The sequence below is a fragment of the Chiloscyllium plagiosum genome, unplaced genomic scaffold, assembly GCF_037043375.1.
Source record: "Chiloscyllium plagiosum isolate Xiang-an unplaced genomic scaffold, Cpla_swu_hap1 HiC_scaffold_28, whole genome shotgun sequence".
In the NCBI taxonomy this organism is placed as follows: Eukaryota; Metazoa; Chordata; class Chondrichthyes; order Orectolobiformes; family Hemiscylliidae; genus Chiloscyllium; species Chiloscyllium plagiosum.
In genome coordinates this window covers 43,395,239-43,421,979 of record NW_028270166.1, presented here as the reverse complement: position 1 = coordinate 43,421,979, position 26,741 = coordinate 43,395,239, and the positions used below count along the sequence as shown (strand labels likewise).

At 42.9% G+C, this 26,741-nt stretch overlaps 1 protein-coding gene and 1 long non-coding RNA gene across 3 annotated transcripts in view; one reads left to right on the top strand and one right to left on the bottom strand.

Annotated features, from left to right (window-relative positions):
* LOC148142534 (uncharacterized) overlaps positions 1 to 26,741 on the bottom strand; it is a 93,924-nt gene that overhangs the window by 16,113 nt on the left and 51,070 nt on the right. The window lies entirely within an intron of this gene.
* The window catches only part of LOC122565175 (zinc finger and BTB domain-containing protein 7A-like), a 183,219-nt gene that overhangs the window by 143,706 nt on the left and 12,772 nt on the right, over positions 1 to 26,741 (top strand). For both annotated transcript variants that reach the window (XM_043720878.2, XM_043720877.2), the window contains exon 2: positions 12,382 to 13,536. In XM_043720878.2, the coding sequence (XP_043576813.2) occupies positions 12,392 to 13,536 (1,145 nt within the window). In that variant the 5' untranslated portion in view covers positions 12,382 to 12,391. The remainder of the gene's footprint in view (positions 1 to 12,381; positions 13,537 to 26,741) is intronic.

The window sequence follows — 26,741 nt, the reverse complement described above, 5'->3', positions numbered from 1 at the left end:
CAGTGATTCAGCATAAATGCTACTGTTATGCCCATCATGTATTCAGTACAGTATCCATCATTACACCCCCTCCTTCCCACAGCTTAAAGTGATTGCTAATGTGAGCCCCTGACTTGTAAATTCCAGAGAGCTGTGGTTGTAAAGAGAATTTCTGTACGCTGTGATCCTGATTTGAAGTTTGTACTGAGGGGTTCACTATTAGGGGCCTCTGCACAGTGGAATTAAGAGAGCAGTATATTTCTTTGTGAATCTTTTAAAATAGTCTATCTTCCAGTCAGGATTTTCGGGGGAAGGAAAATAGGATTAAATTATCTGCTTAACAAATAAAAACAACTTCTAATAGGTAATTTATTCTTTTGAATGTTGAATGTAAGGTATGGCTGTGGTTCTTATTCAGAGTCCAATTGTGGGTTCAAATGGCAATGTAGAGACTTGAGCAAATCTAAACCAACACTCCAATGCAGTACTGAGGGAGTGCTGCACTGCCAAAGGTGTGCTTTTCGTTTGAGACTTTAAACCAATATCCTGTCAGATCAAAGTGCAATGCAATCTTTTAATTCCTGGCCAATGACGTGGCCAATATTTATCTTTAAGCTAACACTACTTGAAATTTTTTAAAATTTCAATGTTGTCTATAAGACCTTGTTTTGCACGGATTAGCTGCTGTGTTTCTGTGATGAAATAGTAACTGCACTTCATGAATATTTTATTGGTGGACCTTTCCCAATCAGCCATCATAACCTTTCGAGAAGAGTCCAGGAGAGTGTGGGGAAATTTTCCATACACCCAGTCACTCAATTGGTGGTTCATTTACTTAAACCCAATCCCTCTCCATTTGAAGGGTACCATAAAGATCTTTCAACATGGATTCATTTAATGACAAGGGGAATCTGGCTGAAACTTTCGCTTCCTACCCTTTTCCCTTCCATGGGGAGTGACATTTGTCTGTAGCTGCTTTACATTCTGATATAGACTTGGACAGGTACATACCCATTGTGAACGTTACTGTACACTAGGTACAGATTAATGATCCAGAGACTCAAGTTCATGACCCACAGTAGCAACTGGTAGATTTAAATTAAGTTAAATAAAAGCAAAAATCAAAACATTAATTGTGCTTCCAGAACTACCAGGTTCCCATCTAGTTCATGACTGTCCTTTTTAGGGATGAAATTCTGCCATCCTTCCCTGGTCCAACCTGTATGTGACTCCAGGTGCGATTGACGCTTAGAATTAGAAGTCGTTTTATTGTCTTTGGACTTGCATGAGTTCAGTGAAACGTTTACAAATCACCACTTAGTGTGCCATCTTAGGTACCAAGGTACCCGGATACAGATTCGTAAGGACAAATTCTTAAGGAAAAGTAAAGATATAAAAAGTCCAGCAATAAATTAGAATAATAATGTCCTATAAAGTAGCCCCACAAGCTACTCCATCCTTTCTAGAAGGTGGCTCATCATCACTTTTACTTTTAGGGGAATTGGGGATGGCCAATAACTGTTGACCCCCATGGCAGCAATGCCCATTCCATGAAAGAACAATAAAAATCCACATAGCGGAAATGGTCTAAGGAAACGCAGTGTCACGATGTGTCGGTGCTGTTTGTGTTCTTGTTGCGTTGAATTGAATTCAATTTATTGTCACGTATACTGAGGCACAGTGAAAAGCTTTGCTATTTCACTGTGATCTGCCTGTATTGCTCGCATGACATAGATAAGAAAATAATAGGTAAACAGCGGCAAAAACAAAAACACAGGTACAGGCTAAGAGTTTTGTGAGTCCATTCAGTACTCTAACAACAGTAGGGTAGAAACAGTTTTGAAACTGGCTGGTGCATGTTTTCGGGCTTCTGTACCTTCTCCCCGATGGTAGAGGTTGTAGAAAAACATTGCCAGGATGGGATGGATCTTTGAGAATGCTGGCGGCCTTTCCTTGACAGTGGGCCTGGTAGATGGATTCTGTAAATGGGAGATTGGCCTTTGTGATTGTCCAGGCTGAGTTCACCACTCTCTGTGTAACCGTCTCTGATCTTGAATGGTACAGTTGCCATACCAGATGGTGATACATCCAGTCAGAATGCTCTCGATGGCACACCTATAAAAGTTGGCAAAGGTATTTGCTGTCGTGCCAAAGTTTCTCAGCTGCCTGAGAAAAAAGAGACATTGTTGGGCCTTTGTAACTCGTGCATCCACGTGAAGAGTCCAAGAAAGCTTGTTGTGGATGACCACTCCCAAGAGCTTGACACTCTCCACCCGTTCCACCTCTGTGCTGTTAATGTGTAGGGGGGCATGAGTAACATCCTGCCGAAAGTCAATAATGAGTTCCTTGGTTTTGCCGCATTGAGAGCTTGGTTGTTCTCAGTGCACCATTCCTCCAGGTCTTCCATCTCCCATCTGTAGTCTGTTTTGTTGCCATCTGAGATTCAACAGACTATCATCAGCGAACTTGTAAATGGCATTAGTCTGGTATTTGGCAACGCAGTCATGGGTATACAGCAAGTACAGTAGGGGGCTGAGTACATACCCCTGGGGGGCTCCAGAGTTGTGTTAGTGAGGATGAAATATTGTCCCCAGTCTTCGCTGATTGTGGCCTGTGGGTCAGGAAACTGGTTCAAGCATGGGTTTAAACAGCCGAGGGAAATGGGCTCAGTTGACTACTGCTATTCAGCACAGTCCCCAGTACCTCACATCAGCATTGAACACAAGGAAGGTGGAAAATGGAAATTTGTTACAATCAGCTACGCAACAGTTTAAAGGAGTCACGGGACTGTGGAGATGAAGAGGTTTAGGGAGGGGATTTCAGAGCGTGGAGGGGGGTTTAGATGATTGAAGACCAAGCTGTCAATGGTGAGGAAATGTACGTGCCTTTAACTGTGTGTTCAGCCTGTGCTATACTAGGTGTGGAGATCTTGAAATACCAGCCCAACAGATAATGGGTGCCTTGCCTTGCATTTATATAAAAGCTTCTTTGGCCTCAGGCCATCGCTATGTGCTTCTGCATTAATTGCATGGATGATTTTTTTTTTCTTTAAGTGCTCGATAATTTTCTGCCCTTATTTTGAAAGGGCTTGGGTTTAATATTTCATCTGAAAGAAAAGGTGTCAAAAAATGACACTCTGTACTAAAAGTAAATAATGAATCTGTTTACAGGATTCCAAAAATTCCTCAACCTCTACTAAGCGATTTTGTTGGTTTGTCTAATTCTGAATCTTCTGATACGGACAGTTTTAATGCTGTGATCTTAAGAGATGAGCTGGATAATATGAAGTCTACATCACATTTTACAGCTGGAATGTAATTAAACATTGCCAAAAGTAGGAATTAGTTAGATTATCTAATGCATCATGTTGTTCATTTTGAGACCCAGCGTAGGAACATAGGAGCAGGAGGAGCTGCTGAAGAAGGGCTTATGCCCGAAACGTCGATTCTCCTGTTCCCTGGATGCTGCCTGACCTGCTGCACTTTTCCAGCAATACATTTTCAGCTCTGATCTCCAGCATCTGCAGACCTCACTTTCTCCTCCTAGGAGCAGGAGGAGGCCATTTGGTCCTTTTGAGCCTGCTCCAGCATTCATGACTATTATGGCTGACCGTCCAACTCAGTAGCCTAATCCTGCATTCTCCCTGTAACCTATGATCCCATATGCCCCAAGTGCTGTATCCAGTCACCTTTTGAATACATTCGATGTTTTAACATCAGCTTCTTCCTGTGGTAATGAGTTCCACAGGCTCACCCACTCTTTGGGTGAAGAAATATCTCCTCATCTCTGTCCTAAATGGTCCATCCTGAATCCTGAATCTCGGATTGAATGCTGGGGCAGCACGGTGGCACAGCGGTTAGCACTGCTGCCTCATAGCACCAGAGACCTGGGTTCAATTCCCGCCTCAAGCGACTGTCTGTGTGGAGTTTGCACATTCTCCCCGTGTCTGCATGTGTTTCCTCCGGGTGCTCCGGTTTCCTCCCACAGTCCAAAAATGTGCAGGTTAGGTGAATTGGCCATGCTAAATTGCCCGTAGTGTTAGGTGAAGGGGTAAATGTAGGGGAATAGGTCTGGGTGGGTTGCTCATTGGAGGGTCGGTGTGGACTTGTTGGGCCGAAGGGCCTGTTTCCACACTGTAAGTAATCTAATCAAAAAAACATTTCTGGTATCTGATTTGTGTCCTCTTTTGTGAAGGCAGAGCCAAAATATATATTCAGTTGCTCAGCAATTTCTTTGTCCCCTATTATAGATTCCCCCATTTCTGTCATTTGTCTGCTCCAATCTCTTTCTCCTCATGTAACTCTAGAAACTCTTAGCTTGCAGGGGACATAAAGATTGACACTAACCTTTGTACTGTATATTCCCCTTCTTAATCAATCCCTTGATCCTTCTCTGCTGGATTCGAAACTGCTCCCAATCCTCCTGCCTGTTGATTTTCTTGGATAATCCGTATGCTTCTTCCTTGGATCAGATACTCCCAATTTCCTTTGTAAGCCATGGATTGGCCCACCTACCCATTTTGCTTTTGTGCCAGACAGGAATAAACAGTTGTTGCAGTTCCCCCTTGAATTCCTTGAATGTTTGCCATTGCCTTTCATCCTTTTAAGTAACTCTGCCCAATCTATTAAGGCCAACTCATGTCTCATATCTTCTTAGTTTCCTTTCAGGTTCAGTAGTGAGGTTTCCAAATCAATTATCTCACTCTCCATCTTGATAAAAATTTCTATCAGGTTATGGTGCTCATTCTCAAGGAGTCTCACACAGTGAGATTGGCAATGATTCCTTTCTCAATACACAGTATCCAGTCTAAGACGGCCCGCTCTCTGGTTGGTTCCTCCACCTTATTGGTCAAGCAAACCATCCCAGATACACTCCAGGAATTCCTCCTGTATGGCACTGTGGCTCATTTGATCTACACAAATCCCTCTCCATGCCCCTCATAATTTTGTAAATCTCTATAAGGTCAACCCTCAGCCTCTGACGCTCCAGGGAAAACAGTCCCAGCCTGGTCAGCCTCTCCCTATAGCTCAAATCCTCCAACCTTGGTAACATCCTTGTAAATCTTTTCTGAACCCTTTCAAGTTTCACAACATCTTTCCAAGAGGAAGGAGACCAGAATTGCACATACTGTTCCAACAGTGGTCTAACCAATGTCCTGTACAGCCACTACATGACCTCCCAACCCCTCTACTCAATACTCTGAACAATAAAAGAAACCATACCAAACGCTGCCTTCACTATCCTATCTACCTGCGACCCACTTTCAAGGAGCTATGAACCTACACTCCAAGGTCTCTTTGTTCAGCAACACTCCCTAGGACCTTACCATTAAGTGTACAAGTCCTGCTAAGATTTGCTTTCCCAAAATCCAGCACCTCACATTTATCTGAATTAAACTCCATCTGCCACTTCTCAGCCCATTGGCCCATCTGGTCCAGATCCTGTTGTAATCTTCACTGTCCACTACATCTCTAATCTTGGTGTCATCTGCAAACTTACCAACTGTACCTCTTATGCTCGCATCCAAATCATTTCTATAAATGATGAAAAGTAGTGGACCCAGCACCGATCTTTAGTTGGAACTTGCTATCTTCACTCATCTCATCCAATTTAGCAGGCACCTTTTGAACAGTGAAGTGAGGCACTTGTCACACACAAACAAGGGACTTGTTCAGATTCCTTTTTATGTTTAGTTGGTGTCTAGTGTTGGCCTAGTCAGGAACAATGGATACTGAGGCTGCTGGTGAGATCAGTGTTTTTGTTTTGTTTTAGATTTGGGTTTCCTTGTGAACCGGAGATGAACAATTCCATGTTTTGCTTCCACCATCCCCCTCTCTGCCCCTCCCCCAGTTTTCCCATTGGATACTCAGACGGTCTACTTAGCACTTTTTTGCCCTGGCCCTGCCCACAGGCCATCGTTGCAGTCCTACTGAGTCCAGGCATGATTCGTGCCAGGACTGTGGGATCTGGGAGTTAAAATGGCCGAGGTGTCTACTTCAGGAACAGAAAATGTTGGAAAGTCCTCTGTGCTGCTTGAATATATTCTCTAAGCTGTTCACGTCGAAGATTGGAAGTGAACAATGTATTTTCAGACAGAATTTCAGAGGTCACAATTATGTAGTTTGATTGTGCAGCCTCTGCCTGGGTTCGGGAGAGTGGATAGTGGAAGTAATGATATTTGGCTGCTATGTATTATAATACTGTACCAAAGCTGACAGATAAATACAGAAGTCCATCACTCATTATACAACTTATTTATTCCAACATTCATTATAAAATGCAGGAATACCCTCAGGCCACTGACTGAAATCAGGCTTTGTTCAGGTAAACACGCACTTCAGTCAAAGATGGCCCGACGAGGTTAAACCCATGCATGGTCCTGCCACTCCCTGTTTCTATTTCTGTCAAAACCCTCCAGATGTCTGTACTTCCTGAGAGCGAGGGGAGTCAGTCACAGCTGTGTCTTCAGCCACGACTAGGGCTCGTGCTCTCTCTCTCTGTCTCGGTGTGTGTGTGTGTGTGTCTTTCTCTCTGTGCCTCTCTCTCTCTGTCTCTTTTTCTTTCTCTGTCTGTCTGTCTGTGTGTCTCTCTCTCTCTCTCTTCTCTCTCTCTCTCTCTCTCTCTCTCTCTCTCTCTCTCTCTCTCTCTCTCTTCATCACCCCTTCTCCATCTCTCTCTCTTCGTCACCCCTTCTCCATGCTCCTCGAACTATTTCTCCCCTCCTCTTTCCCCCCACCACCAATCATTTGGCTTGGTATAAGTTTTTCATTGACATTGCAAACAACTTGAAATACTGCAGTTAAAAATGTTATATAAGTATAGTGTTTTGTTGATGTTATCTAACTAGCTCAGATATGTGCCGGAGTCTGTTTAGTTAATGCAATTTGTTAAAATATATTGAGGTGTAGGACAAGTTGTCTGATGAGCTGTGTCAGTGCTGGATGCTTGAAGGTCACCAGACTGAGATTCAGAGTCAGGTTCTCTGAAGGGATAGGTTAGAAGAGCCTTAGCAGTAGCTGAGTCCATTAGCAAATAGTTCCAATATTTTGGTTTGTGAAACCGTGATTAATGGCAAAGAACATAGGCAGGAATGAAGTCAGGAATTCACTGGAAGATATGTGTTCAGGGCTTTAAGAAGAGTGCTGCAGTGTTCTGTTGTGGTATGGTTGTATTTATAATAAAAAGTCTGTGGAATTGCTAAAGCACACCAGGAGGATATTTTCTGTCATCTGCAAGGGCAATTCAGTGAGCCCAATTCCTGTTTCCAGTTCCCTGACCCTAAATTCTTTTTCTCTTTAAATAATTACATAATTCCTTTTGAAAGCAATGATTGACTTTCCCTCCACCAGCCTCAGGAAGTGCACACCTGATCGTAATCATATGCGACACAGAAAAGGTTTCTCTTCTCTTGCCTTTGATTCTTTGGCATTTATCTTATATCTGTGTACTCTGGTTCTAGACCCATCAAACCACTAGGAACTGTTTCTGACCCCTGTGATTATGAACATGTCAATTAAATCTTGTTTGAATCCTTCATTTCTCTGAGGAGAGCAAGCCCAACGTTTTCCAAACTGATTTGATAATCAAGGCTTCTCATCCTTCGATCATTCTCATAAACCTTTTCTGCACCTTCTCTCATGCTTCCATATCATTACAGTTGGCATCTGCAAGGAAGAGTCTCAACTCCATTACAGATGATGACACCTCACCGAGGGTATAAGGGAGGTGTAATTGATTAATCTGCTTTTTTTTAAAGAAATCTGCAGTTCTATTGAAGAAGATTACTTGACTGAAAGAGACTTTTTTTTTTGATCTGCGACTCGTTGGTGAATGGAATAGATCTTGTGATGATTGATTTTAACCAGAAGGAACCATGTATGAAGTGGAAGCATCATTCATCAAAGTGAATATGTTCTGTTTTTGAAGCTAACCCTTCAAGACTCTAATCTGTGTGTTCTTTAAAACCGGCTTTTCAGTTGAGAATATTAGCTCAGTTTCTTTCATGTCAATGACTGTCATATCTCTCATAATAAATTGGATATCATGTTGTGAAACTAATCGTCTCATCTCTCTGAAAACTTGATCTAATCCAAACCTGTGACTGGCATCCTAATTATCATCGTGTCTCAGTCACCCAACATCACTGGACTTGCTCTCTGTTACTTTTAGACCAGCAATGTCTCAAAATGAAGATTTCCGTCCTTGCTTTCAAATCCTTCCCCCTTGTCAGCCCTCCCTAGCTCTGTAACTTCCAGGTTTTCAAACTTTTGAGATTTCTGCACTTCTCCAATTCTGGTCTCTTCCATTTCCTTGATTCCCTTCACTCCATCATGTAGCTCAGCCTGAAGCTCTAAAATTCCCTTCTGAAAATTCTCCATCTCTTTACTCTCTCTGGTTCTTTAAAGGCACTCTTTAAAATCTCTCTCATTGATCAAATGCTATTCATCACCTAATGTTGTTCAGTCTCAAATTTTGGTTCAGTATCTCTTAATTATGTACCTTGGCAGCATTTTGTTATGTGAAGAGCACCACAGAAGTGTCAGATGTTGTTGCATAGTATTTGACAAGAACCGTTTCTGGTCCAAACTTTTTGACACCAGTAAGAAAATGGCCAGTAGTTCTGTCATGGCAGTGTACTGCAAGGCAGAGAGAGACCAGCCAGTCCACCATTGTACAATATAATGTTTCTATTAGTTGGGTCAATGTTAAATCTTGGTGGCTTACAAGAAAGCAGAACTGGAGGGTATTGTTAACTAATTGCTGGGAAGAAACTGCTCACCACCTGAAAGCAATTCAGCAAATTTAAGGAATTCTGCTAATGAGCAAACTTGAGGCACAAAAGGAAGCCATTCAACCCAGGTTTCTGAGCATTTTGGCTTGGTGCCAATCTCTTGCCTGTTCCCTGCCCCTGCACATTTTAACTGTTTAAGCGCAGCAGGTCAGGCAGCATCCAGGGAACAGGAGAATCGACATTTCGGGCATAAGCCCTTCTTCAGGAATGAGGAAAGTTTGTCCAGCAGGCTAAGATAAAAGGTAGGGAGGAGGGACCTGGGGGAGGGGCGTCGGAAATGCGATAGGTGGAAAGAGGTCAAGGTGAGGGTGATAGGTCAGACTGGGGTGGGGGCGGAGAGGTCAGGAAGAAGATTGCAGGTTAGGAAGGTGGTGCTGAGTTCGATGAATTTGACTGAGACAAGGTGGGGGGAGGGGAAATGAGGAAAGTGGTGAAATCCGAGTTCATCCCTTGTGGTTGGAGGGTTCCTAGGCGGAAGATGAGGCGCTCTTCCTCCAACCGTCGTGTTGTGGTCTGGCGATGGAGGAGTCCAAAGACCTGCATATCCTTGGTGGAGTGGGAGGGGGAGTTGAAGTATTGAGCCACAGGGTGGTTGGGTTGGTTGGTCCGGGTGTCCCAGAGGTGTTCCCTGAAACGCTCCGCAAGTAGGCGGCCTGTCTCCCCAATATAGAAGAGGCCACATCGGGTGCAGAGGATGCAATAGATGATGTGTGTGGAGGTGCAGGTGAATCTGTGGCGGATATGGAAGTTTCCTTTGGGGCCTTGGAGGGAGGTGAGGGGGGAGGTGTGGGCGCAAGTCTTGCACCTCCTGCGGTTGCAGGGGAAGGTGCCGGAAGTGGAGGTTGGGTTGGTGGGGGGTGTGGATCTGACGAGGGAGTCACGGAGGGAGTGGTCTTTACGGAATGCTGATAGGGGAGGGGAGGGAAATATATCCTTGGTGGTGGGGTCCGTTTGGAGGTGGCGGAAATGACGGCGGATGATGCGCTGTACATGAAGATTGGTGGGGTGGTAGGTGAGGACCAGTGAGGTTCTGTCCTGGTGGCGGTTGGAGGGGCGGGGCTCAAGGGCGGAGGAGCGAGAAGTGGAAGAGATGCAGTGGAGGGCATCGTCGACCACGTCGGGGGGGAAATTGCGGTCCTTGAAGAAGGAGGCCATCCCCTTTCGAAGTGTCAGCCAGTTTGTGAATTTAGAAAATAGTGCAAACGTGAAACTGAGTGATTTGTTCATCAGCTCATTGAAGCAAAGTTACAGCTAATTGTTCATAACAAAAATGTTATTGAATGTTTGCACTTTGTCCATAAGCTTTACCTTTTGATGTAACTATTTTTGGACATATTTGGTGGATACCGGGATTGGTGAAATGCACAGAGATGGAGAGTAGGAAGAAAGCGAAAAGACAATATAGATTAAAATAATGGAGTTTTAAAGGGGATGAAAAAGTAGAGAGAGTTAATGATTGTACACTTTTTTTAAAGGTGGCAGGTTGAATTGAAATGCATGTTTTCAAAATGGAGGAAATTAGCTTTATTAATAAAGGTATAGGGTCGAGAAGAAAGTTATGCTAGACTTAGAAAATAGTGGTTAGGATTCAGATGCATCTTGTGTGCAATTCTCTTTAGGAGAACATGGAGGAGAGATTTTCTAGAATAGAACCAAGAATGAAGGACAAGACCTGTGAATCCATGGGAGTTCTCCTTGAGTAAAGAGATTCCAAGGATATCAAAGCGTTTTCATAAAGTAAATGAGGTCAAAAATGGTTTCAGTAGCGGAAAGGTTAGTGACCAGGGGATGTGGATTCAAGGTAATTGGTAAAAGAAACAGAGGCAAGATGACAAAGGGATTGTTATGATCTGGATTGCACTCTCTGAAAGGTTAATGAATGCAAATTCAACACAGTAATAATTTTCAACAGGGGATTATATAAAGACTTGAAGGCAAACCATTGCAGGAGAGCAGCAATGAGTAGGAGTCATTAGATATCTCTGACAAAGAACCAATGATGGCACAATGAGCCAAATAGCCTCCATCAGTTGCAAATCTATCTTTAATACCTATTAGCACGTCATTGAAAATAGCTGTGCCAATACTGAATGGGCAGTGCAGCTCTGTTTACTGTCATAATGCAGTTGTATGATCATTAGGTAGCTCTGAGGTACAAGTTTCTGAATTTCCACCCCCAACTCTAGCTACTTAAAAAGAAATTTGTGTTCATTGATACCCCATACACAGTGCCACAAGTAACTTGCTGGTTATATTTTTTAAAAATCGAAATCATTGTGACATCTTCACTTCAAATTGTTTTGGTGCAATCCCTTCCAGGAAGGGTTTCCATGAATTTCAAACAAAAATATTGTTACTTTTGGAAACCAGTGACAACTAATTGAGATGCTTAACGTCTTCATATTATTATCCTGAGAAGCGATGGACAATATTTAACTGTTTGGTCCAGTTAAATGTTGTACAGAAACAGATTTACAGCAGAATTAGAGTTAATCCACAGTCTTTGAAACAACTGGCTGAAACACAGGATCTTGAAAAAGATAATTTTGTCAACACAGTCTTACAGCCATCACGGTCTAAATCTGTGTAGCTGATGTTTATTATTAACTGAAAAGCAGTTTTCAGTTGTATTAAAAAGAGAATAGGTACATAGTTTCTGTTCACTGCAGAGTGACACTGGAACAAATGAGACCGGTCAAAGGTATTTCAAAATGCTGAATTCCTCAAGTAACTTGAGTCTTTAAGTTGTGCGTTCATTGTTTTTTGAGGTGGCTGGTAGTTTCTCTGTCAAAGGGGATTGGTCTGAAACCAGCCACTCCCCAGTTTTCTGTAAGGTGCTAACTGTGAACCTGTTTAAGTTATTTCAAAACTACTGGCTTGGTTTTAAAACAATGCAATCCCAACTTTCCTAAACCAAGCACCTTTTAATGTGCTCAATCCTGTGAAAATGATATCTTTTTAACGTTGAGAAATTTCTATAGAACTGGTCATGTAGACAACACAAAATCAAACACTAAGTTAGCGTTGAAAATTGTCTCAATCTGCTGTTCCATCTTGTGCTATTTCTGCAAGAGTTCCACTCTGCTGCATAGTATTATAGGACTGCACTTTACACAGTTCAGAAATGGATCAGGGAACCGCAGTCCATCCTTTGATGCAGAGCATTGTGAGTTTGTAGTGTCCGCTAGCGCATTATGGCAGGTCTGAGAGTGTGCTGCAAGGTTGGAGGGCCGGCTTGAGCATGAAAGGTTAAACTGAGCCTTGCCCAACAAGATCCCATGGCAGTATTTGAGAAGAGCAGGCAAGTTCTTCCCAGTATCCTGACCGATACTTATCCCTCAATCCACAAAATGACAAAAGAAACGTCTGATCAGTGTCATGTTGTTGTTTGTGAGTGTGTACTGGTACAAATTGATTTCTGTTTTTGTGATTGCACATCAAAAATAGCTGACAAGCTGGCTAGTAATTGTTTTGGAACGTTTGAGGTGGGAAATTGGTTATGTAAATACAAGATATTTCTTTTTATAAGCCATTATATTAGTTGAAGTTGTGCTTCATATATGTGACAACAATTATGTCACTAATTTTTTTCTATTTTGTTTCTCTTCCAGACTTTTGTCCATGAAAATGGCCAATGGAGTAGATGGCCCTATAGGTATCCCATTCCCTGATCACAGCAGTGACATTCTCAGTAGTCTTAATGAGCAGAGGAACTATGGTTATCTCTGTGATGTTATCATCATAGTGGACGGGCAGGAATTTCGGACCCATCGATCTGTCCTTGCAGCCTGCAGTCAATACTTCAAAAAGCTCTTCACATTGGGGGCCATTGTGGACCAACAGAATGTTTATGAAATAGACTTTGTCACAGCAGAAGCTCTCTCGGCATTGCTGGAGTTTGCGTACACGGCAACCCTGACTATAAGCACTTCAAACGTAAATGAGATTTTAAATGCAGCGAGGCTGCTGGAAATCCAATGTGTGAGCAATGTCTGCCATGATCTCCTTGTATCAAACGCCCTGGCCAGCAAGGAGATAGCAGATTATGTAGATCAAATTGATCAGAGGAACCTCCTGAGAGCAAAAGAATATCTAGAGTACTTCCAAAGCCCTCCAGCCAATGGCCACATGGACAACCAATGGCCAGGTCTTGAACTGAAAGACCTTCCAAGAGCGCACTTTAAAAACGGAGTTAGTGAAGAGCTGGCACAGAAGGCACAAGAGGTCTATCCAGAAATGGCTACAAACGACCAGCCGGTCCAAACGGTGGACAAATCCTTGCTGTGGATCAAGAGGGAGGATGTCACTGGCCCTTCGTTTTCCCCCTCACAGAATGGAGACTATCCTGATGTCAGTCTCCATGAAGAAGACGGGCTTCTGGAACATCAAGAGTTGGCTATGCATCCAAACTTTACCCCAGCTGAAGAGATGAAATTGGAGCTAAACAAGGATGAAGTGGATTCCATTTCATCTCGAGCCTTCCTGGAACGGATTATAAACTCAGTTGATGAGTCCTATGACAAGAACTTGGTGAAAGAAGAAAATGATCTCGATTCATACTTGAATTTCTTCACCCCATCCTTTGAGGGTGAAGGCTACTCTTCCTGGTCCAAAAAAAGTGAGAAAAAAGTGAGGGCAAAAGCATTCCAGAAGTGTCCGATCTGTGAGAAGGTGATTCAGGGAGCAGGAAAACTGCCACGTCACATCAGGACTCACACGGGCGAAAAACCATATGAGTGTAACATCTGCAATGTCCGTTTTACAAGGTAGCTGAATGTTTTATTCTGCATGTTGAGCTTATTAACTCAATGTTGTATTCGTTTCTGCATGAGACGCATGATAATTCAGAGAAGCAATTTTTTTTTCAGATTTCCCTTCTCCCTAAGCCAATTATCAGTTGTGGAACTTCTTTTGATTGAGATTGTATCTGTCTATGCACAGAGTCTGCAGGTAGACACAGATGTAGGCCATTCAGCCCCTCCCAGCCTGCCCTGCCATTCAGTGCAGTCGTGACTGATCAGTTGAATGTCTTTTACTCACCCAATTGTCATAACCTTGTACATCATTGGTAATCTGAATTGAACATACTCAAAGATTGAGTTTCCCATCCACTAAATGGTAGAGAATTCAAGGCTGCACAACCCTCTGAGTAATTTAGTTTTTCCTCCTCTTGTGCTCCCTGATTTTAGACTCCCAACCAAGGGAAATATCATTCCAGCATCTATTCTGTCTATCCCTTTTAAGAATTTTGTAGATTTCAATTAGATTACGTCTCATTCTTTCAAGCTGTAAAGAATACAAGCCCAGTTTGTCCCTCGGATACCTGCTGTACTGTCAGGACTGATACCAGAGCTCTGACACAAGCCCGGGACTGGGGAGCCACTTTGTTTATTGTGTTTCAATTGCTGCCTCTAGTTAGCAGAACAAAATATCTCAAATGGACCATGGTATCTTTTTACTGAGGTACACTGACAATCTATATTACATGTTTTGGCCATAAATTTAAATACCATCGCAGCATTCTCAACCCCAGCCAAAATTAATATTTTAAATTTCTGTGGTATAAAATGCTGGTCTCACTAATTACAATCGTGAAACTACCAGTTTTTTTTTTAAATAAGCCATCTGCTTCATGACCTTCCTGGAATGATATCAGTCACCTTCACCTTTTCTCTGGTTGATTCTTAACCGCTCTCTGAAAAGGCCGAGTAAGCTACTCTGTTATATCAAATTGCTGCTGAGGATTAAACTGCCATTCAAAAGATTGGCAAGCTAATATGCAAATATGCAGAGTACAAAAAAAGGAGTAACCTTGTGTCAGCCGTTCACAGGTCACCTGATGTCAACATGTTGGGTTGTTAGAAAAATCTATTCTGCCCACTGATTTGGACTCCACAATCACTGATGGCAATGTTTTTAGGATTTGCAGCACAGACTTGTAACATATCATTCCTGGTCTGGATAAATCATAGAGTGGTTACATCCTCGTCAGAGGCCATTGGCCTGTCATGTCTTTGTTGCCCCTTTTGAGGGAGCAATTTGGTTAGTGCCACTGCCCTCTATCTTTTCCTTTTGTAGCTTTGTGAATTTGTTTTTCAAGTCATGGTCCAATTCCTTATTAATTGCATTGACTGACCCACAGAAGATCTAGCTGTGCATGGTTGATGTGGATCACAGCATTGACATCCAGTTCTGGAAACTGCTGCCACGCAAGCACCTTAGAGGTTTGCACAGAAGAAAACAATTAGAAGGAATGCTGATCTTAACTACTCACTGCGCAATAACATTTTTCCTTCTGGTTATCCCCATGGTTTCTTTACCAATTACTTTAAATCAATGCCCTTGATTTTATCCAATGTTAATTGTTTCTCCCTCTGTCCAGAACGCTCCTGATTTTGAGTACCTCTATCAAACTTCATCTTGAGCATTTCCTTAGAAAACAATCCCAATTCCTCCAATCTCTGTTTGTAGCTAAGTTCCTTGTCCCTGTTCCCCTGAATTTTTTCTTCACCCTCTCAAACCTCTTCAGGTTCTCCCTAAAGTGTGTTGCCCCAAACTGACTGCAGTGGTTCAGCTAAGTGCTTTGTCGCAATTACGGTCACAAAGGACGTCATTCGTGACTTGGGTAAAAGCTGTGTGAGGCAGGGCAGAAATGTGATCGTAGAGATTCAAATTGATGTTCCACAATAATGAGAGGTGACATGTTCAAGAACTTTGGATGGAAACGAAAGATTGGAGATAAAGGTAGTAGTCTAGAACGTTGGTGGAGTCCAGGATTGGTTAGTTGAGGAGGGCAATTCAGAATACCAAAGAAGGCAACCTGTGCAAGATTTTTTTTAAAAGATGAAGGCATAGATATCAAAAACTTTGCAGCATTAATGCAATCTGTATCCCGCCCCAATGTCTTCAAATGTTTGTCCAATTCCCTTTTGACCACCTTCATAATTATGACCAAAGAAACCAGGAGTTAGTTACTGTATATGCGTTAGCATTGGGGAAAAAAAGGACTACTAGAGCACTATTTCAACAGTTTTCTCTCCAGAATCCAGACATTTTAGATGTAATAAAATGAAAATGTTCTGCTCTGAGTCTGAGATTAGTAGGAGGGTCAACTGGATTTGTTTATATTACAACAGCTGCTGCCGTTGTAAAATCAGTAGAAGTTGTACCACAATGCAACCCAGAAACCTTCAGGGAATAGCATCCGCAGTGGAGTGAGTTATTGTTCCAACATAGCTGTCTCAAGTGTGATGTGAACACTTTATTTTTAAAGTACACGACAAAAACACAAGAACATGACAGTTGCTCAAACAACTGCAGATACCTGTGTGACCAATACAGAGAGGTTTTATTTCAACAAAACTTTCCTCTATTTCTAGAGTCTCTATCTCCCCTCATGCTCTCCCCAAGTCAATCTTGTCCATAAGAACTATTCCTTCTCCCTTGACCCTATTCCTTCAAACAGCTGACCACCTAACCTCCCTTTCTAATCCCCATGTTGACAGAGCAGTTCCAGCTCTTCAGATGCTGTCCCTCTATCCTTTTTGAATCTCTCATCACCATGTCCTCAACTAGCCACTCCTGGACTCCAGCAATGTGTTAGACTATTACCCCATCTCCAACCTTTCTTTGTCCAAAATTCTTAAACATGTCACCTCCATAGTGGGCGGCACGGTGACACAGTGGTTAGCACTGCTGCCTCACAGCGCCAGAGATCCAGGTTCAATTCCCGCCTCAGGCAACTGTCTGTATGGAGTTTGCACATTCTCCCTGTGTCTGCGTGTGTCTCCTCCAGGTGCTCCGGTTTCCTCCCACAGACCAAAAATGTGCAGGTTTGGTGAATTGGCCATGCTAAATGGCCCGTAGTGTTAGACGAAGGGGTAAATGTAGGGGAATGGGTCTGGGTGGTTTGCGCTTCGGCGCATCAGTGTGGACTTGTTGGGCCGAAGGGCCTGTTTCCACACTAAGTAATCTAATCTAATAAATGTTTCTGGAACTTCATGTTAGAGTCCTTTTTATCACATTTTTGCCTCTGTTATCAAAGTCACGAATGACATCTTGCATGACTGGAACAAAAAAATGTTATTCCTCCTCGTCAATCTGTCTATAGCCCTTGAAGTGGTTAACCGTTTCCAAGGCCACTCTGCATTCTCTCCAGCCCTTTTTCTTAATCTGTCCGTAAAATTTACTTGTAGTCTGTCTCTGCTAGCTTCTATGTTCTTAAATCTTGTCCCCCTCCAATTTCTCATCAACATGCTGTCTCTCAAATATCAGCTCTCCAGAAACATTATCCAAAAGTAATTTACCTTCCACATGTACTGTCTAAGAAGGGCGGTAAAGACAAACCAGGGAATTATAGACCAGTGAGCCTGACCTCAGTAGTGGGCAAGTTGTTGGAGGGAATCCTGAGGGACAGGATGTACATGTATTTGGAAAGGCAAGGACTGATTAAGGATAGTCAACATGGCTCTGTGCTTGGGAAATCATGTCTCACAAACTTAATTGAGTTTTTTGAAGAAGTAACAAAGAGGATTGATGAGGGCAGAGCAGTAGATGTGATTTACATGGACTTCAGTAAGGCATTCGACAAGGTTCCCCATGGGAGACTGATTGATTAGCAAGGTGAGATCTCATGGAATAAAGGGAGAACTAGCCATTTGGATACAGAACTGGCTCAAAGGTAGAAGACAGAGGGTGGTGGTAGAGGGTTGTTTTTCAGATTGGAGGCCTGTGACCAGTGGAGTGCGACAAGGATCAGTGCTGGGCCCTCTACTTTTTGTCATTTACATAAATGATTTGGATGCGAGCATAAGAGGTACAGTTAATAACTTTGCAGATGACACCAAAATTGGAGGTGTAGTGGATAGCGAAGAGGGTTACCTCAGATTACAACAGATGGGCCAATGGGCTGAGAAGTGGCAGATGGAGTTTAATTCCAATAAATGAGAGGTGCTGCGTTTTTGGGAAAGAAAATCTAAGCAGGACTTATACACTTCATGGTAAGGTCCTAGGGAGTGTTGCTGAACAAAGACCTTGGAGTGCAGGTTCATAGCTCCTTGAAAGTGGAGTCACAGGTAGATAGGATAGTGAAGAAAGCGTATCGTATGCTTTCCTTTATTGGTCAGAGTATTGAGTACAGGCGTTGGGAGGTCATGTTGCAGCTGGACAGGACATTGGTTAGGCCACTGTTGGAATATTGCGTGCAATTCTGGTCTCCTTCCTGTCGGAAAGATGTTGTGAAACATGAAAGGGTTCAGAAAAGATTTACAAGGATGTTGCCAGGGTTGGAGGGTTTGAGCTCTCGGGAGAGGCTGAACAGGCTGGGGCTGTTTTCCCTGGAGCGTCGGAGGCTGAGGGGTGACCTTATAGAGGTTTACAAAATTATGAGGGGCATGGATAGGGTAAATAGACAAAGTCTTTTCCCTGGGGTGGGGGAGTCCAGAACTAGAGGGCATAGGTTTAGGGTGAGAGGGGAAAGATATAAAAGAGACCTAAGGGGCAACTTTTTCATGCTGAAGATGGTATGTGTATGGAATGAGCTGCCAGAGGATGTGGTGGAGACTGGTACAATAACAACATTTAAGAGGCATCTGAAGGGTATATGAATAGGAAGGGTTTTTGTGGGATATGGGCCGGGTGCTGGCAGGTGGGACGAGATTGGGTTGGGATATCTGGTCGGCATGGACCGGTTGGACCGAAGGGTCTGTTTCCATGCTGTACATCTCTTTGACTGAATGTTAGTTCCTCGCTGCTCCCTCTCTCAATTGCTAACCTATCAGACGTATCTGACGTACAGTGAGCAGATGTTTTCAACATCTTTGAGAAGACTAAAGCTATTTCCATTAGTCCCCTCTTTAAATTTCATCCCCTAGCTTCTGACTTCATCCCTGTCCCTGAGAACCCTGTGTCTCAGGAGCAGACTGCTCGCAATGCTGGTGCCATCTTTGACCCTGAGATAAGCCTCTACTCAATCACCCCTAAAAGTGTCACCAGCTGTTACTCATCCAGTGCTCATGGTCTGACACACAAATGTCCCTTTCACTTATCACCCCTGTTCTCCCAACCGACATTGGATCTGGTAAAACAGTGCCTTAATTTTAAACTTCCTATTTTTGTTTGAAAATCTCTCCAGGGTCTACCTACCTTCCTGTCTCTGTAATCCCTTCCAGCCTTATAACCCTGAAACATACATATTCTCATCTAATTTTGGCCTGAGCATCTGTGATCCGAATTTTGCCATCATGGATGGCCGTACTTTCGGCTGTCTAAGGAGGGAACTGTAGAGATTAAACCTCTCCAAATTTGAAACACACTGAAGAAACTCAGCAGATCTGGCAACATCTGTGGAGAGAGACTTAATGGTTCAAATTCAATATGACTCTTCTTCAGTCTTCTGTTTGGTTCAGGTTTCCAGCATCTGCAGTATTTTATCTTTTCTCTCCAAATCTTTACCTTTCCTTCCTTAAGGTATTCCTTAAACCCACTTTAACCAAGTTTTTGGCTGTTTGAACCACAAGACAATGTTAAGCATATGTCACTTGCTTTGAACTGCCTTGGGACGTTTTCTTATGGCAAAGGTACAATTTAGGACAGCACAGTGGCTCAGTGGTTAGTACTGTTGCCTCACAGTGCCAGGGACCAGGATTCGATTCCAGCCTCAGGCGACTGTCTGTCTGTGTGGAGTTTATACGTTCTCCCTGTGTCAGAGGGGGTTTCCTCTGGGTGCTCCGGTTTCCCCCCGCAGTCCAAAGATGTGCAAGTTAGGTGCTTTAGTAAGGGGTAAATGTAGAGTAACATGGTAGGGGAATGGGTCTGGGTGGGATACTCTTTGGAGGGTTGGTGTGGACTTGTTGGGCCAAATGGCCTGTTTCTACACTGTAAGGATACTAAACATCTAAACCTAACATCAGCTGATGATGAGATTTAAAAGAGGGTTTTATTAATCAAGGAGAAGCATCTGCAAGAGCAAGTGAAACCATCTTTTGAGTCCAGTCACTGGACCGTGTCCATATCCTAGCCAGATGAATGCATAACCTGGAAGGGTGCGGTGAAGTGAAGATGGAGAACGAGGGCAGAAGGAAAGAATCAAAATTGGAAAAGGAAAATTAAAGAGTGCTGTGTTTTAAATTTCAAAAAACTACTTCTAATGTTTCTTATCGGGCCTGAAAATGGAGCATTCTGTTGCGTTATTACTGATGCAGTTTCATCATGCTGCACAACAACAGCAAATCGGGTTCAACCTTTGACCTTCAGCACCCCTGCAGGGATCAAACTCCATTGGACCTCCGTAGCCCTACCACATCATAGCACAGCACTAGCCTCCACTCATAGCCCAGTCTCACTTCCTGGCACACTCACTGGGTTTTGGTTTAATACATTATGGTATTTAATTAAATTGTAATCTATCCATTTCACTTTGTTCACGGCTGTAACAAGCCCAAGTTTCTTTTGCATCTCGTAGTAGTTGAGAAAGGATATATGTTGCCCCTGTTTCCCTCCTTCAACACAGAAGACGATCTGTGGACCCTGTTGCTTGCCATTCTTGGTCAGCCTATTCCATTTCACCTTCAAATATGGCTTCTAACTGGATAAGTTCCAAGCATTGGAGCGTGAGCAGTGATGTTCCACCGGGTTCTGATTTGGGATCACCTCTAACTGTGTACATTTGTGATTTCAATATTGGCCAAAGGAAGTGACATTCAAAATATTACAAACCGTACCAAAATGGGAGAGCATAATCTAATCACATGGAGGACTTGAGATATAGCAACAGGTTAATACTGGTGATGAAGGGAATAAACTCCAACCTGAATAGGTTGGTGAAAAAAAAACTCTACACGTTGCAACTGGCTCAAGTGAGTTGCTCTCTTGCATCGCTCCTGAATCAGGAAATCATGTCAAGAGAATTGTTTGAAATCCAGGCAGTGAATGGGGTGCTGCACTGTTGAAGGTGCTGCCTTCCACCTGCAACATTAAATTCACGGCCCCATCTGCCCTCTCGGATGAAGTAAAATCCATCCCACAATTCAAAGAAGATTGGAGAATTCTTCCAATGTTCTGGATTTATCTTTCAGCCCTTGTCACTGCAATAGATTATCTGATTATTATTTAATTACTTACTGTGCACATCTCCTTTATTATGTTAGTAACTAAGTTTGAAAAGTCCCCAAATGTCTGCAACATGATTTGCAATGTCATGAGCCATAATGGAAATGCAAGATGTTTCTTTCTTCAGTTCTCTGTAACATGGGTGAAGATGAGATTCTGAAGAATTTCTTTGTGGTCCTTTTAACCTGGAGTCTCTGTAGATTGAATACATTTTGCTTGAAAATTGGTTCAGAGAAAAAAGTCAGAAATATAAGGGTTCAAGAATTCAATCTTCTTTTTCATTGCAATTAACAGTACTGCTGCTTGCCCAGTATTATTGACATATAACTTTCTAGTCATTGGCGTTGGATTGGCGTGTGTACCGAGGCACAGTGAAAAGCTTTGTCTTGTGAGCAATACAGGCAGATCACAGGGTTAAGTAGCATAGTTAAGTAAATAATAGGTAAACAGCAGCAAAAACAAAAACATAGGTACAGGTGAATGCTAAGAGTTTGAGAGTCCATTCAGTATTCTAACAACAGTAGGGTAGAAACTGTTTCGAAACCAGCTGGTGCCTGTGTTCAGGTTTCTGTATCTTCTCCCCGATGGTAGAGGTTTTGGAAAAACATTGCCAGGGTGGATATTGCTGTCAAGGCCAACATTTATTCCCTGTGCCTAATTTCCCTTGAGAATGTGTTGCAACCCAATGTGGTGAAGATACACCCATGGTGCCTCTTGGTAAGCGATTCCAACACTTTGCCCTGATGACAAAGAAGGAGAACAATACCTTTCCAAATGTTTTCAGAATGATGGGTGCTTGGAAGAGAACATGGTGGGATTTAGTGCACATCTGCCCTTGTTCTTCTAGGTGATAGATGTCATGTCATGTGTTTGGAAGGTGCCATTAGTGGAGACTTGGTAAGATGCATCATAAAGATGCTACACATTGCTGCTGTAGTGTACCAGTGGTGGATAAGTTGCCAATCAAATGGGTTGCTTTACCCCAGATGACACTGGGTTTCTTGAAAGTTGGTGGACAAACACATGAAACCAATAGAAAATGGCCCATTTCTGTGCCTCTTTAGGAAAGGCTTTGGGAGTTGGGAGGTGAATGACCAGCCTCTGACCTGCTCCTGTAGCCACAGTGTGTCTCTCCTCGGTCCAATTAAAATTCTGCTCATCGGTGACCCACCCAATATGTTAATAGTGGGGAGTTCTTTAGTAATGTTAGTGTCAATCAAAGGTGATTAGACCCATTCTGCTGTTGCATATGATCATTGTCTGTCACTTTTAGTAACATAAAGCTTACTTCCACTTAACCACCCAGCCGCGAATGTTGCCCAGGTCTTGCAGCACGCAGGCATGGTCTGCTTAATTTTCTGTGGAATTGCGAATGAAACTGAACATTATGCAATCATCATTTATGATGGTGGAAAGATAGCTGATGAAGTAGCTGAAGATTTTGGACCTAGAACAATACCCTGAGGAAATCCTGCAACCATGTCCTGGGGCTGAAATGATTGACCTTCAACAAACATGATCACATAGGGCTCCTCAGGAGCAGGGCATCGGTGAGCTGTTTATTTGTCCTCATAGCTCTTTGTGATTCAGTAATAAATTTTAATTTTATAATATTCCTATGAAGTGCCTTGAATATTTTAGTATGTTAATGAGAATTTATAAATTCAGCATTACTCCACTTGAAAGCACTTTTGGTGATATCTTTAACCAACAGCAAAGTGACAGGAGTCAGCTGATGGTGTTGTATTTTGCCAGATTGGGTTTTTTTTCAAAGGGCAATACTGCGTGTTCTCCAGGTTATTTTTTCTCTTTGTTTTTCTTCACCCCCATAGTGCTGCCTAACTGCAGTAGTGCTTGTATTTTGCCCAGCGCCCATGATGTGTGTGCGCGAGTGTGAGACATAGTGAAAGGCAACAGGTGTACAAATCTTTATTCATTTTCCACTACCAGAAAGAAAGGAAACACCATCAAAGGGCAATGCTGCGTGATCAAACAAAGTAAAGGGGAGAACAGGGATAAAATCAAAATAGAGCTGGAGAGGAAAATAAAACAGTCACTCCCTGCGGTGCCCAGCTCTCCCTGAACAGCTCGAGGGAGTCGGTAGACACCGCGTGCTGCTTTTCCAGGGACAGCCAGGCTCAGATTGGATTTATTCAGCTTTTTGAGATCACAGCACAGCTGGACACATTTCCATGTTGACTGTCAGACGTCGTTGTTGTAGCTTGACTGGAATAGTTTGATATGTAGTGCAGGTAGTTCTGGAGTATGATTAGATTACCTACAGTGTGGAAACAGGTCCTTTTGGCCTAACCAATCCACACCGACCCTCCGAAGAGTAACCCACCCAGACCCATTTCGGTCTGACTAAAGCACCTAATTTAGCATGGCCAGTTCACCTGGCCAGCACATCTTTGGACCGTGGGAGGAAACCCACGCAGACAGGGGGAGAATGTGCAAACTCCACACACAGTCATCTGAGGCTGGAATCGAACCTGGAACCCTGGTGCTGTGAGGCAGCAGTGCTAACCACTGTGCCATCCTAGTATTCAGTCCGAGAGTTAGTATCTTTCTGGATAGCCTTTTGTGGTGTCTAGTGCGCTCAGCTGTTTCATGGTGTCATGTGGAGTTAATCAAACTGGTGAAGGGCTGGCATCAGTCTGAGCATTTCCTATATTACATTAGTTACTGAGCTTTAAAATTCCTCAATTGGAGCCTTTGGAAGGAAGTTGAGATGAATCATCCATTTGGCATTTTCTGGCTAAAGCTGATTGTGAGGGCTTCAATCTTGTCTTTTGCACTGATGTTTACTCATAACTAAATTATTCAGGACAGTCAAATTCAGAAAGCAGATGCCAAAAATCCTTCAATTACAGCCTTTGAAGGGTTTTGTTTTACCAAATGCATGTTGCACTACTTGTCTGTTCTTAAATTTGTCTTCACATGAAGATCATGGTGTTGCTAGTTTGCTTGGAAATCCTACTGTGTCTGGGTAATAAAGCAGTCCAAAACCAAACCATCAACCTGGTGAGTATTATCGAATCCCATTTTTCCCATTTGTTCAGTGACAATGGGTGGAACCTTCCAATCTTGTCTTTTGTCATAATTCTATACTACTACTCTATTTTCTAATCAGCCTGCCTGAAGATGTTATTGACACCTCCTAGAGTAGTTGGAATTTAAACATGGGCCTTCTGACTCAGGTAGGGACACTGCCACTACATCACAACAGCTCCTGCATACCCTTTCCCAGGACTGGAGTAAATGGTCTCATTAACAATATTGTATCAAACCTGCACACATATTGCATTCTGGTCTGGAGCCTTGCGATTACTCCTTTAATTAACGCATGATCAATTATTCTCTGAGCAGCAAATGAATTTGAAGGCTGCCCTGACTGAAGTGTCCCCAGTAATTCTGATCCAATCCATTAGCTTGGGCAGTGAAATGTTGTCTTCCGATTTCTCTATGGGCCTACGACTTTCGATGGTCTTCAGTTTATTTGTAGAATTACTCTGCTCATGTGTGAGGTTTTCCCTGCTGGCTTGTCCCATCGCTCATTGCCTGCTTTTCAGATTTAAGGTTCAGCTGGCTCCACCACTGAACCAGCCCAAAGCTTGGAGATTCCGTATTTCATCATAGGTTTCAGTGGGATGGAAATCGGCTGGTGTTGAAGTTTGGTACTTCTTTTTGAGCACCTTTTCATTTAATTTGCACCCCGCCCCCCCCCCCCCGAATTGTTAAGTGATGACAAGAATATTTTGCAATGTAGGATTCCGGAGTGTCATGCTCTGAACTTTCTAGCAGCTACAAGTTTGCCTGTGATGGTTAGGAGTGAAACAGACCCTGCGTTTCACTCGTACCGAAGGACTTTCTGTCCAACTGTCACATGTTTGGCAGGTAATGGGATATTTCAACTCAAAAATCCCCAGAATATGTAGCTTGTTACATATTATATTGAGCAATGACCATAATTTACAGTATCATTGGTATACGCTGATTTAAAAGCAGTAGTCATTAGTTGATTACCAGATTTAACTGGCGTTTGGAATAGAGTCATAGAGGTGTACAGCATGGAAATAGACCTTTCAGTGTAACTCATTCCTACCGACCAGATACCCTAACCTAATCTAGTCCCTTTTGCCAGCACTTGGCCCATATCCCTCCAAACATTCTTATTCATATACCCATCCAGCTGCCTTTTAAATGCAGTAATTGTACCAGCCTCCACCACTTCCTGTGGAAGCTCATTCCATACACACACCACCCTCTGTGTGAAAAAGTTGCCCCTTAGGTCTCTTTTATATCTTTCCCCTCTCACCCTATACTTATGCCCTCTAGTTCTGGACTCCCTCACTCCAGTGAAAATACCTTGTCTACTTATCCTATCCATGCCCCACATAATTTTGTAAATCTCTATAAGGTCACCTCACAGCCTCCAACGCTCCAGGGAAAACAGCCCCAGCCTGTTCAGCCTCTCCCTATAGCTCAAATCCTCCAACCCTGGCAACATCCTTGTAAATCCAGAATTGCACACAATATTCCAACAGTGGTTTAACCAATGTCCTGTACAGCTGCAACATGACCTCCCAACTCCTGCACTCAATACTCTGTCCAATAAAGGAAAGCATACCAAACGCAGCCTTCACTATCCTATCTACCTGCGACCCTACTTTCATGGAACTATGAACCTGCAATCCAAGGTCTCTTTGTTCAGCAAATTCAAATAGGAAAATTGTTTAAATTCTCAGGGATTTGGAAGCTGCAAAATTGCACATTCACCCAAGTTCAAGAAGGTTCATGTGTCTTAGCTGAGGGATGCACTATTGGTGCATTAAATATTATTCTTGATAGCTGACTGGATACTCTGCTTTGTTCAGAATGGTTCTTGCATTTTTCACACAAGCAATCATTCTTGAGTTGCAATTCTGTGATATTTTATATCTTTTATGTGTTGATCACATTCAGAGCAGACTTGTCACCTAGATTTTTCTGTTATTCCTGGTCACCTGTTTATAAGGCTCTTCCAAGCTCCCTAAATTGTGATGGGGTGTGCAGACCCAACAGGCACCCAAGCTAGGTCCTCAGAATAAATATCTTCTCATCACGTTCAGTGTTGGCATTAAACACCTCCGGAGCAACAGTTTGAACCCTGGCCTCCTGGCTCAGAATCAGCGACATTGCCACAAGATCTCCAGTTCCTCAGGATAGGGTTCTCCGCCAAAATATGTTCAACATCTTCATCTGTGTCCTTCCATCATGAGGTCAGAAAAGAGGCTGCTTGCTGATGATTATACAATGCCTGGCACTCTGAAACAGTCAAACCGGGACATTGTTTGGGCTTAGGCTCAAAAGTGGCAAATAATCTTCATGCCATGTAAGTTCCAGGCAATGATCATCATTTCCAAAAAGAGAGAATCAAACCATCCACCTTTAACATTTAGTAGCACTACTATTATTGAATTTCCCACTATCAACAATCTGGGGATTACCATTAACCAGAAACCGATTGAGCCAATTGTAACAATATTGACTATAAGGGTAGGTCATTTTTTTAAAATTCAGAGTTGAGTTATATGCCTCTGATTCCACAAAGTCAAAAAGACTAGTGCTGGAAAAGCACAGCAGGTCCGGCAGCATTCAAGGAGCAAGAGAATCAACGATTCGGGCATCAGCCCTTCACCAGGGATGCTGCCTGAGAGATGCTGCCTAACCGGCTGTGCTTTTCCAGCGCCACACTTTTTGACTCTGATCTCCAGCATCTGCAGTCCTCACTTTCTCCTAGCATCTGCAAGGCACAAGTGTGATGGAATGCACCTCCAACAACACTCCATCTTGACAACTTGACTCCATCTGGGACAAAACC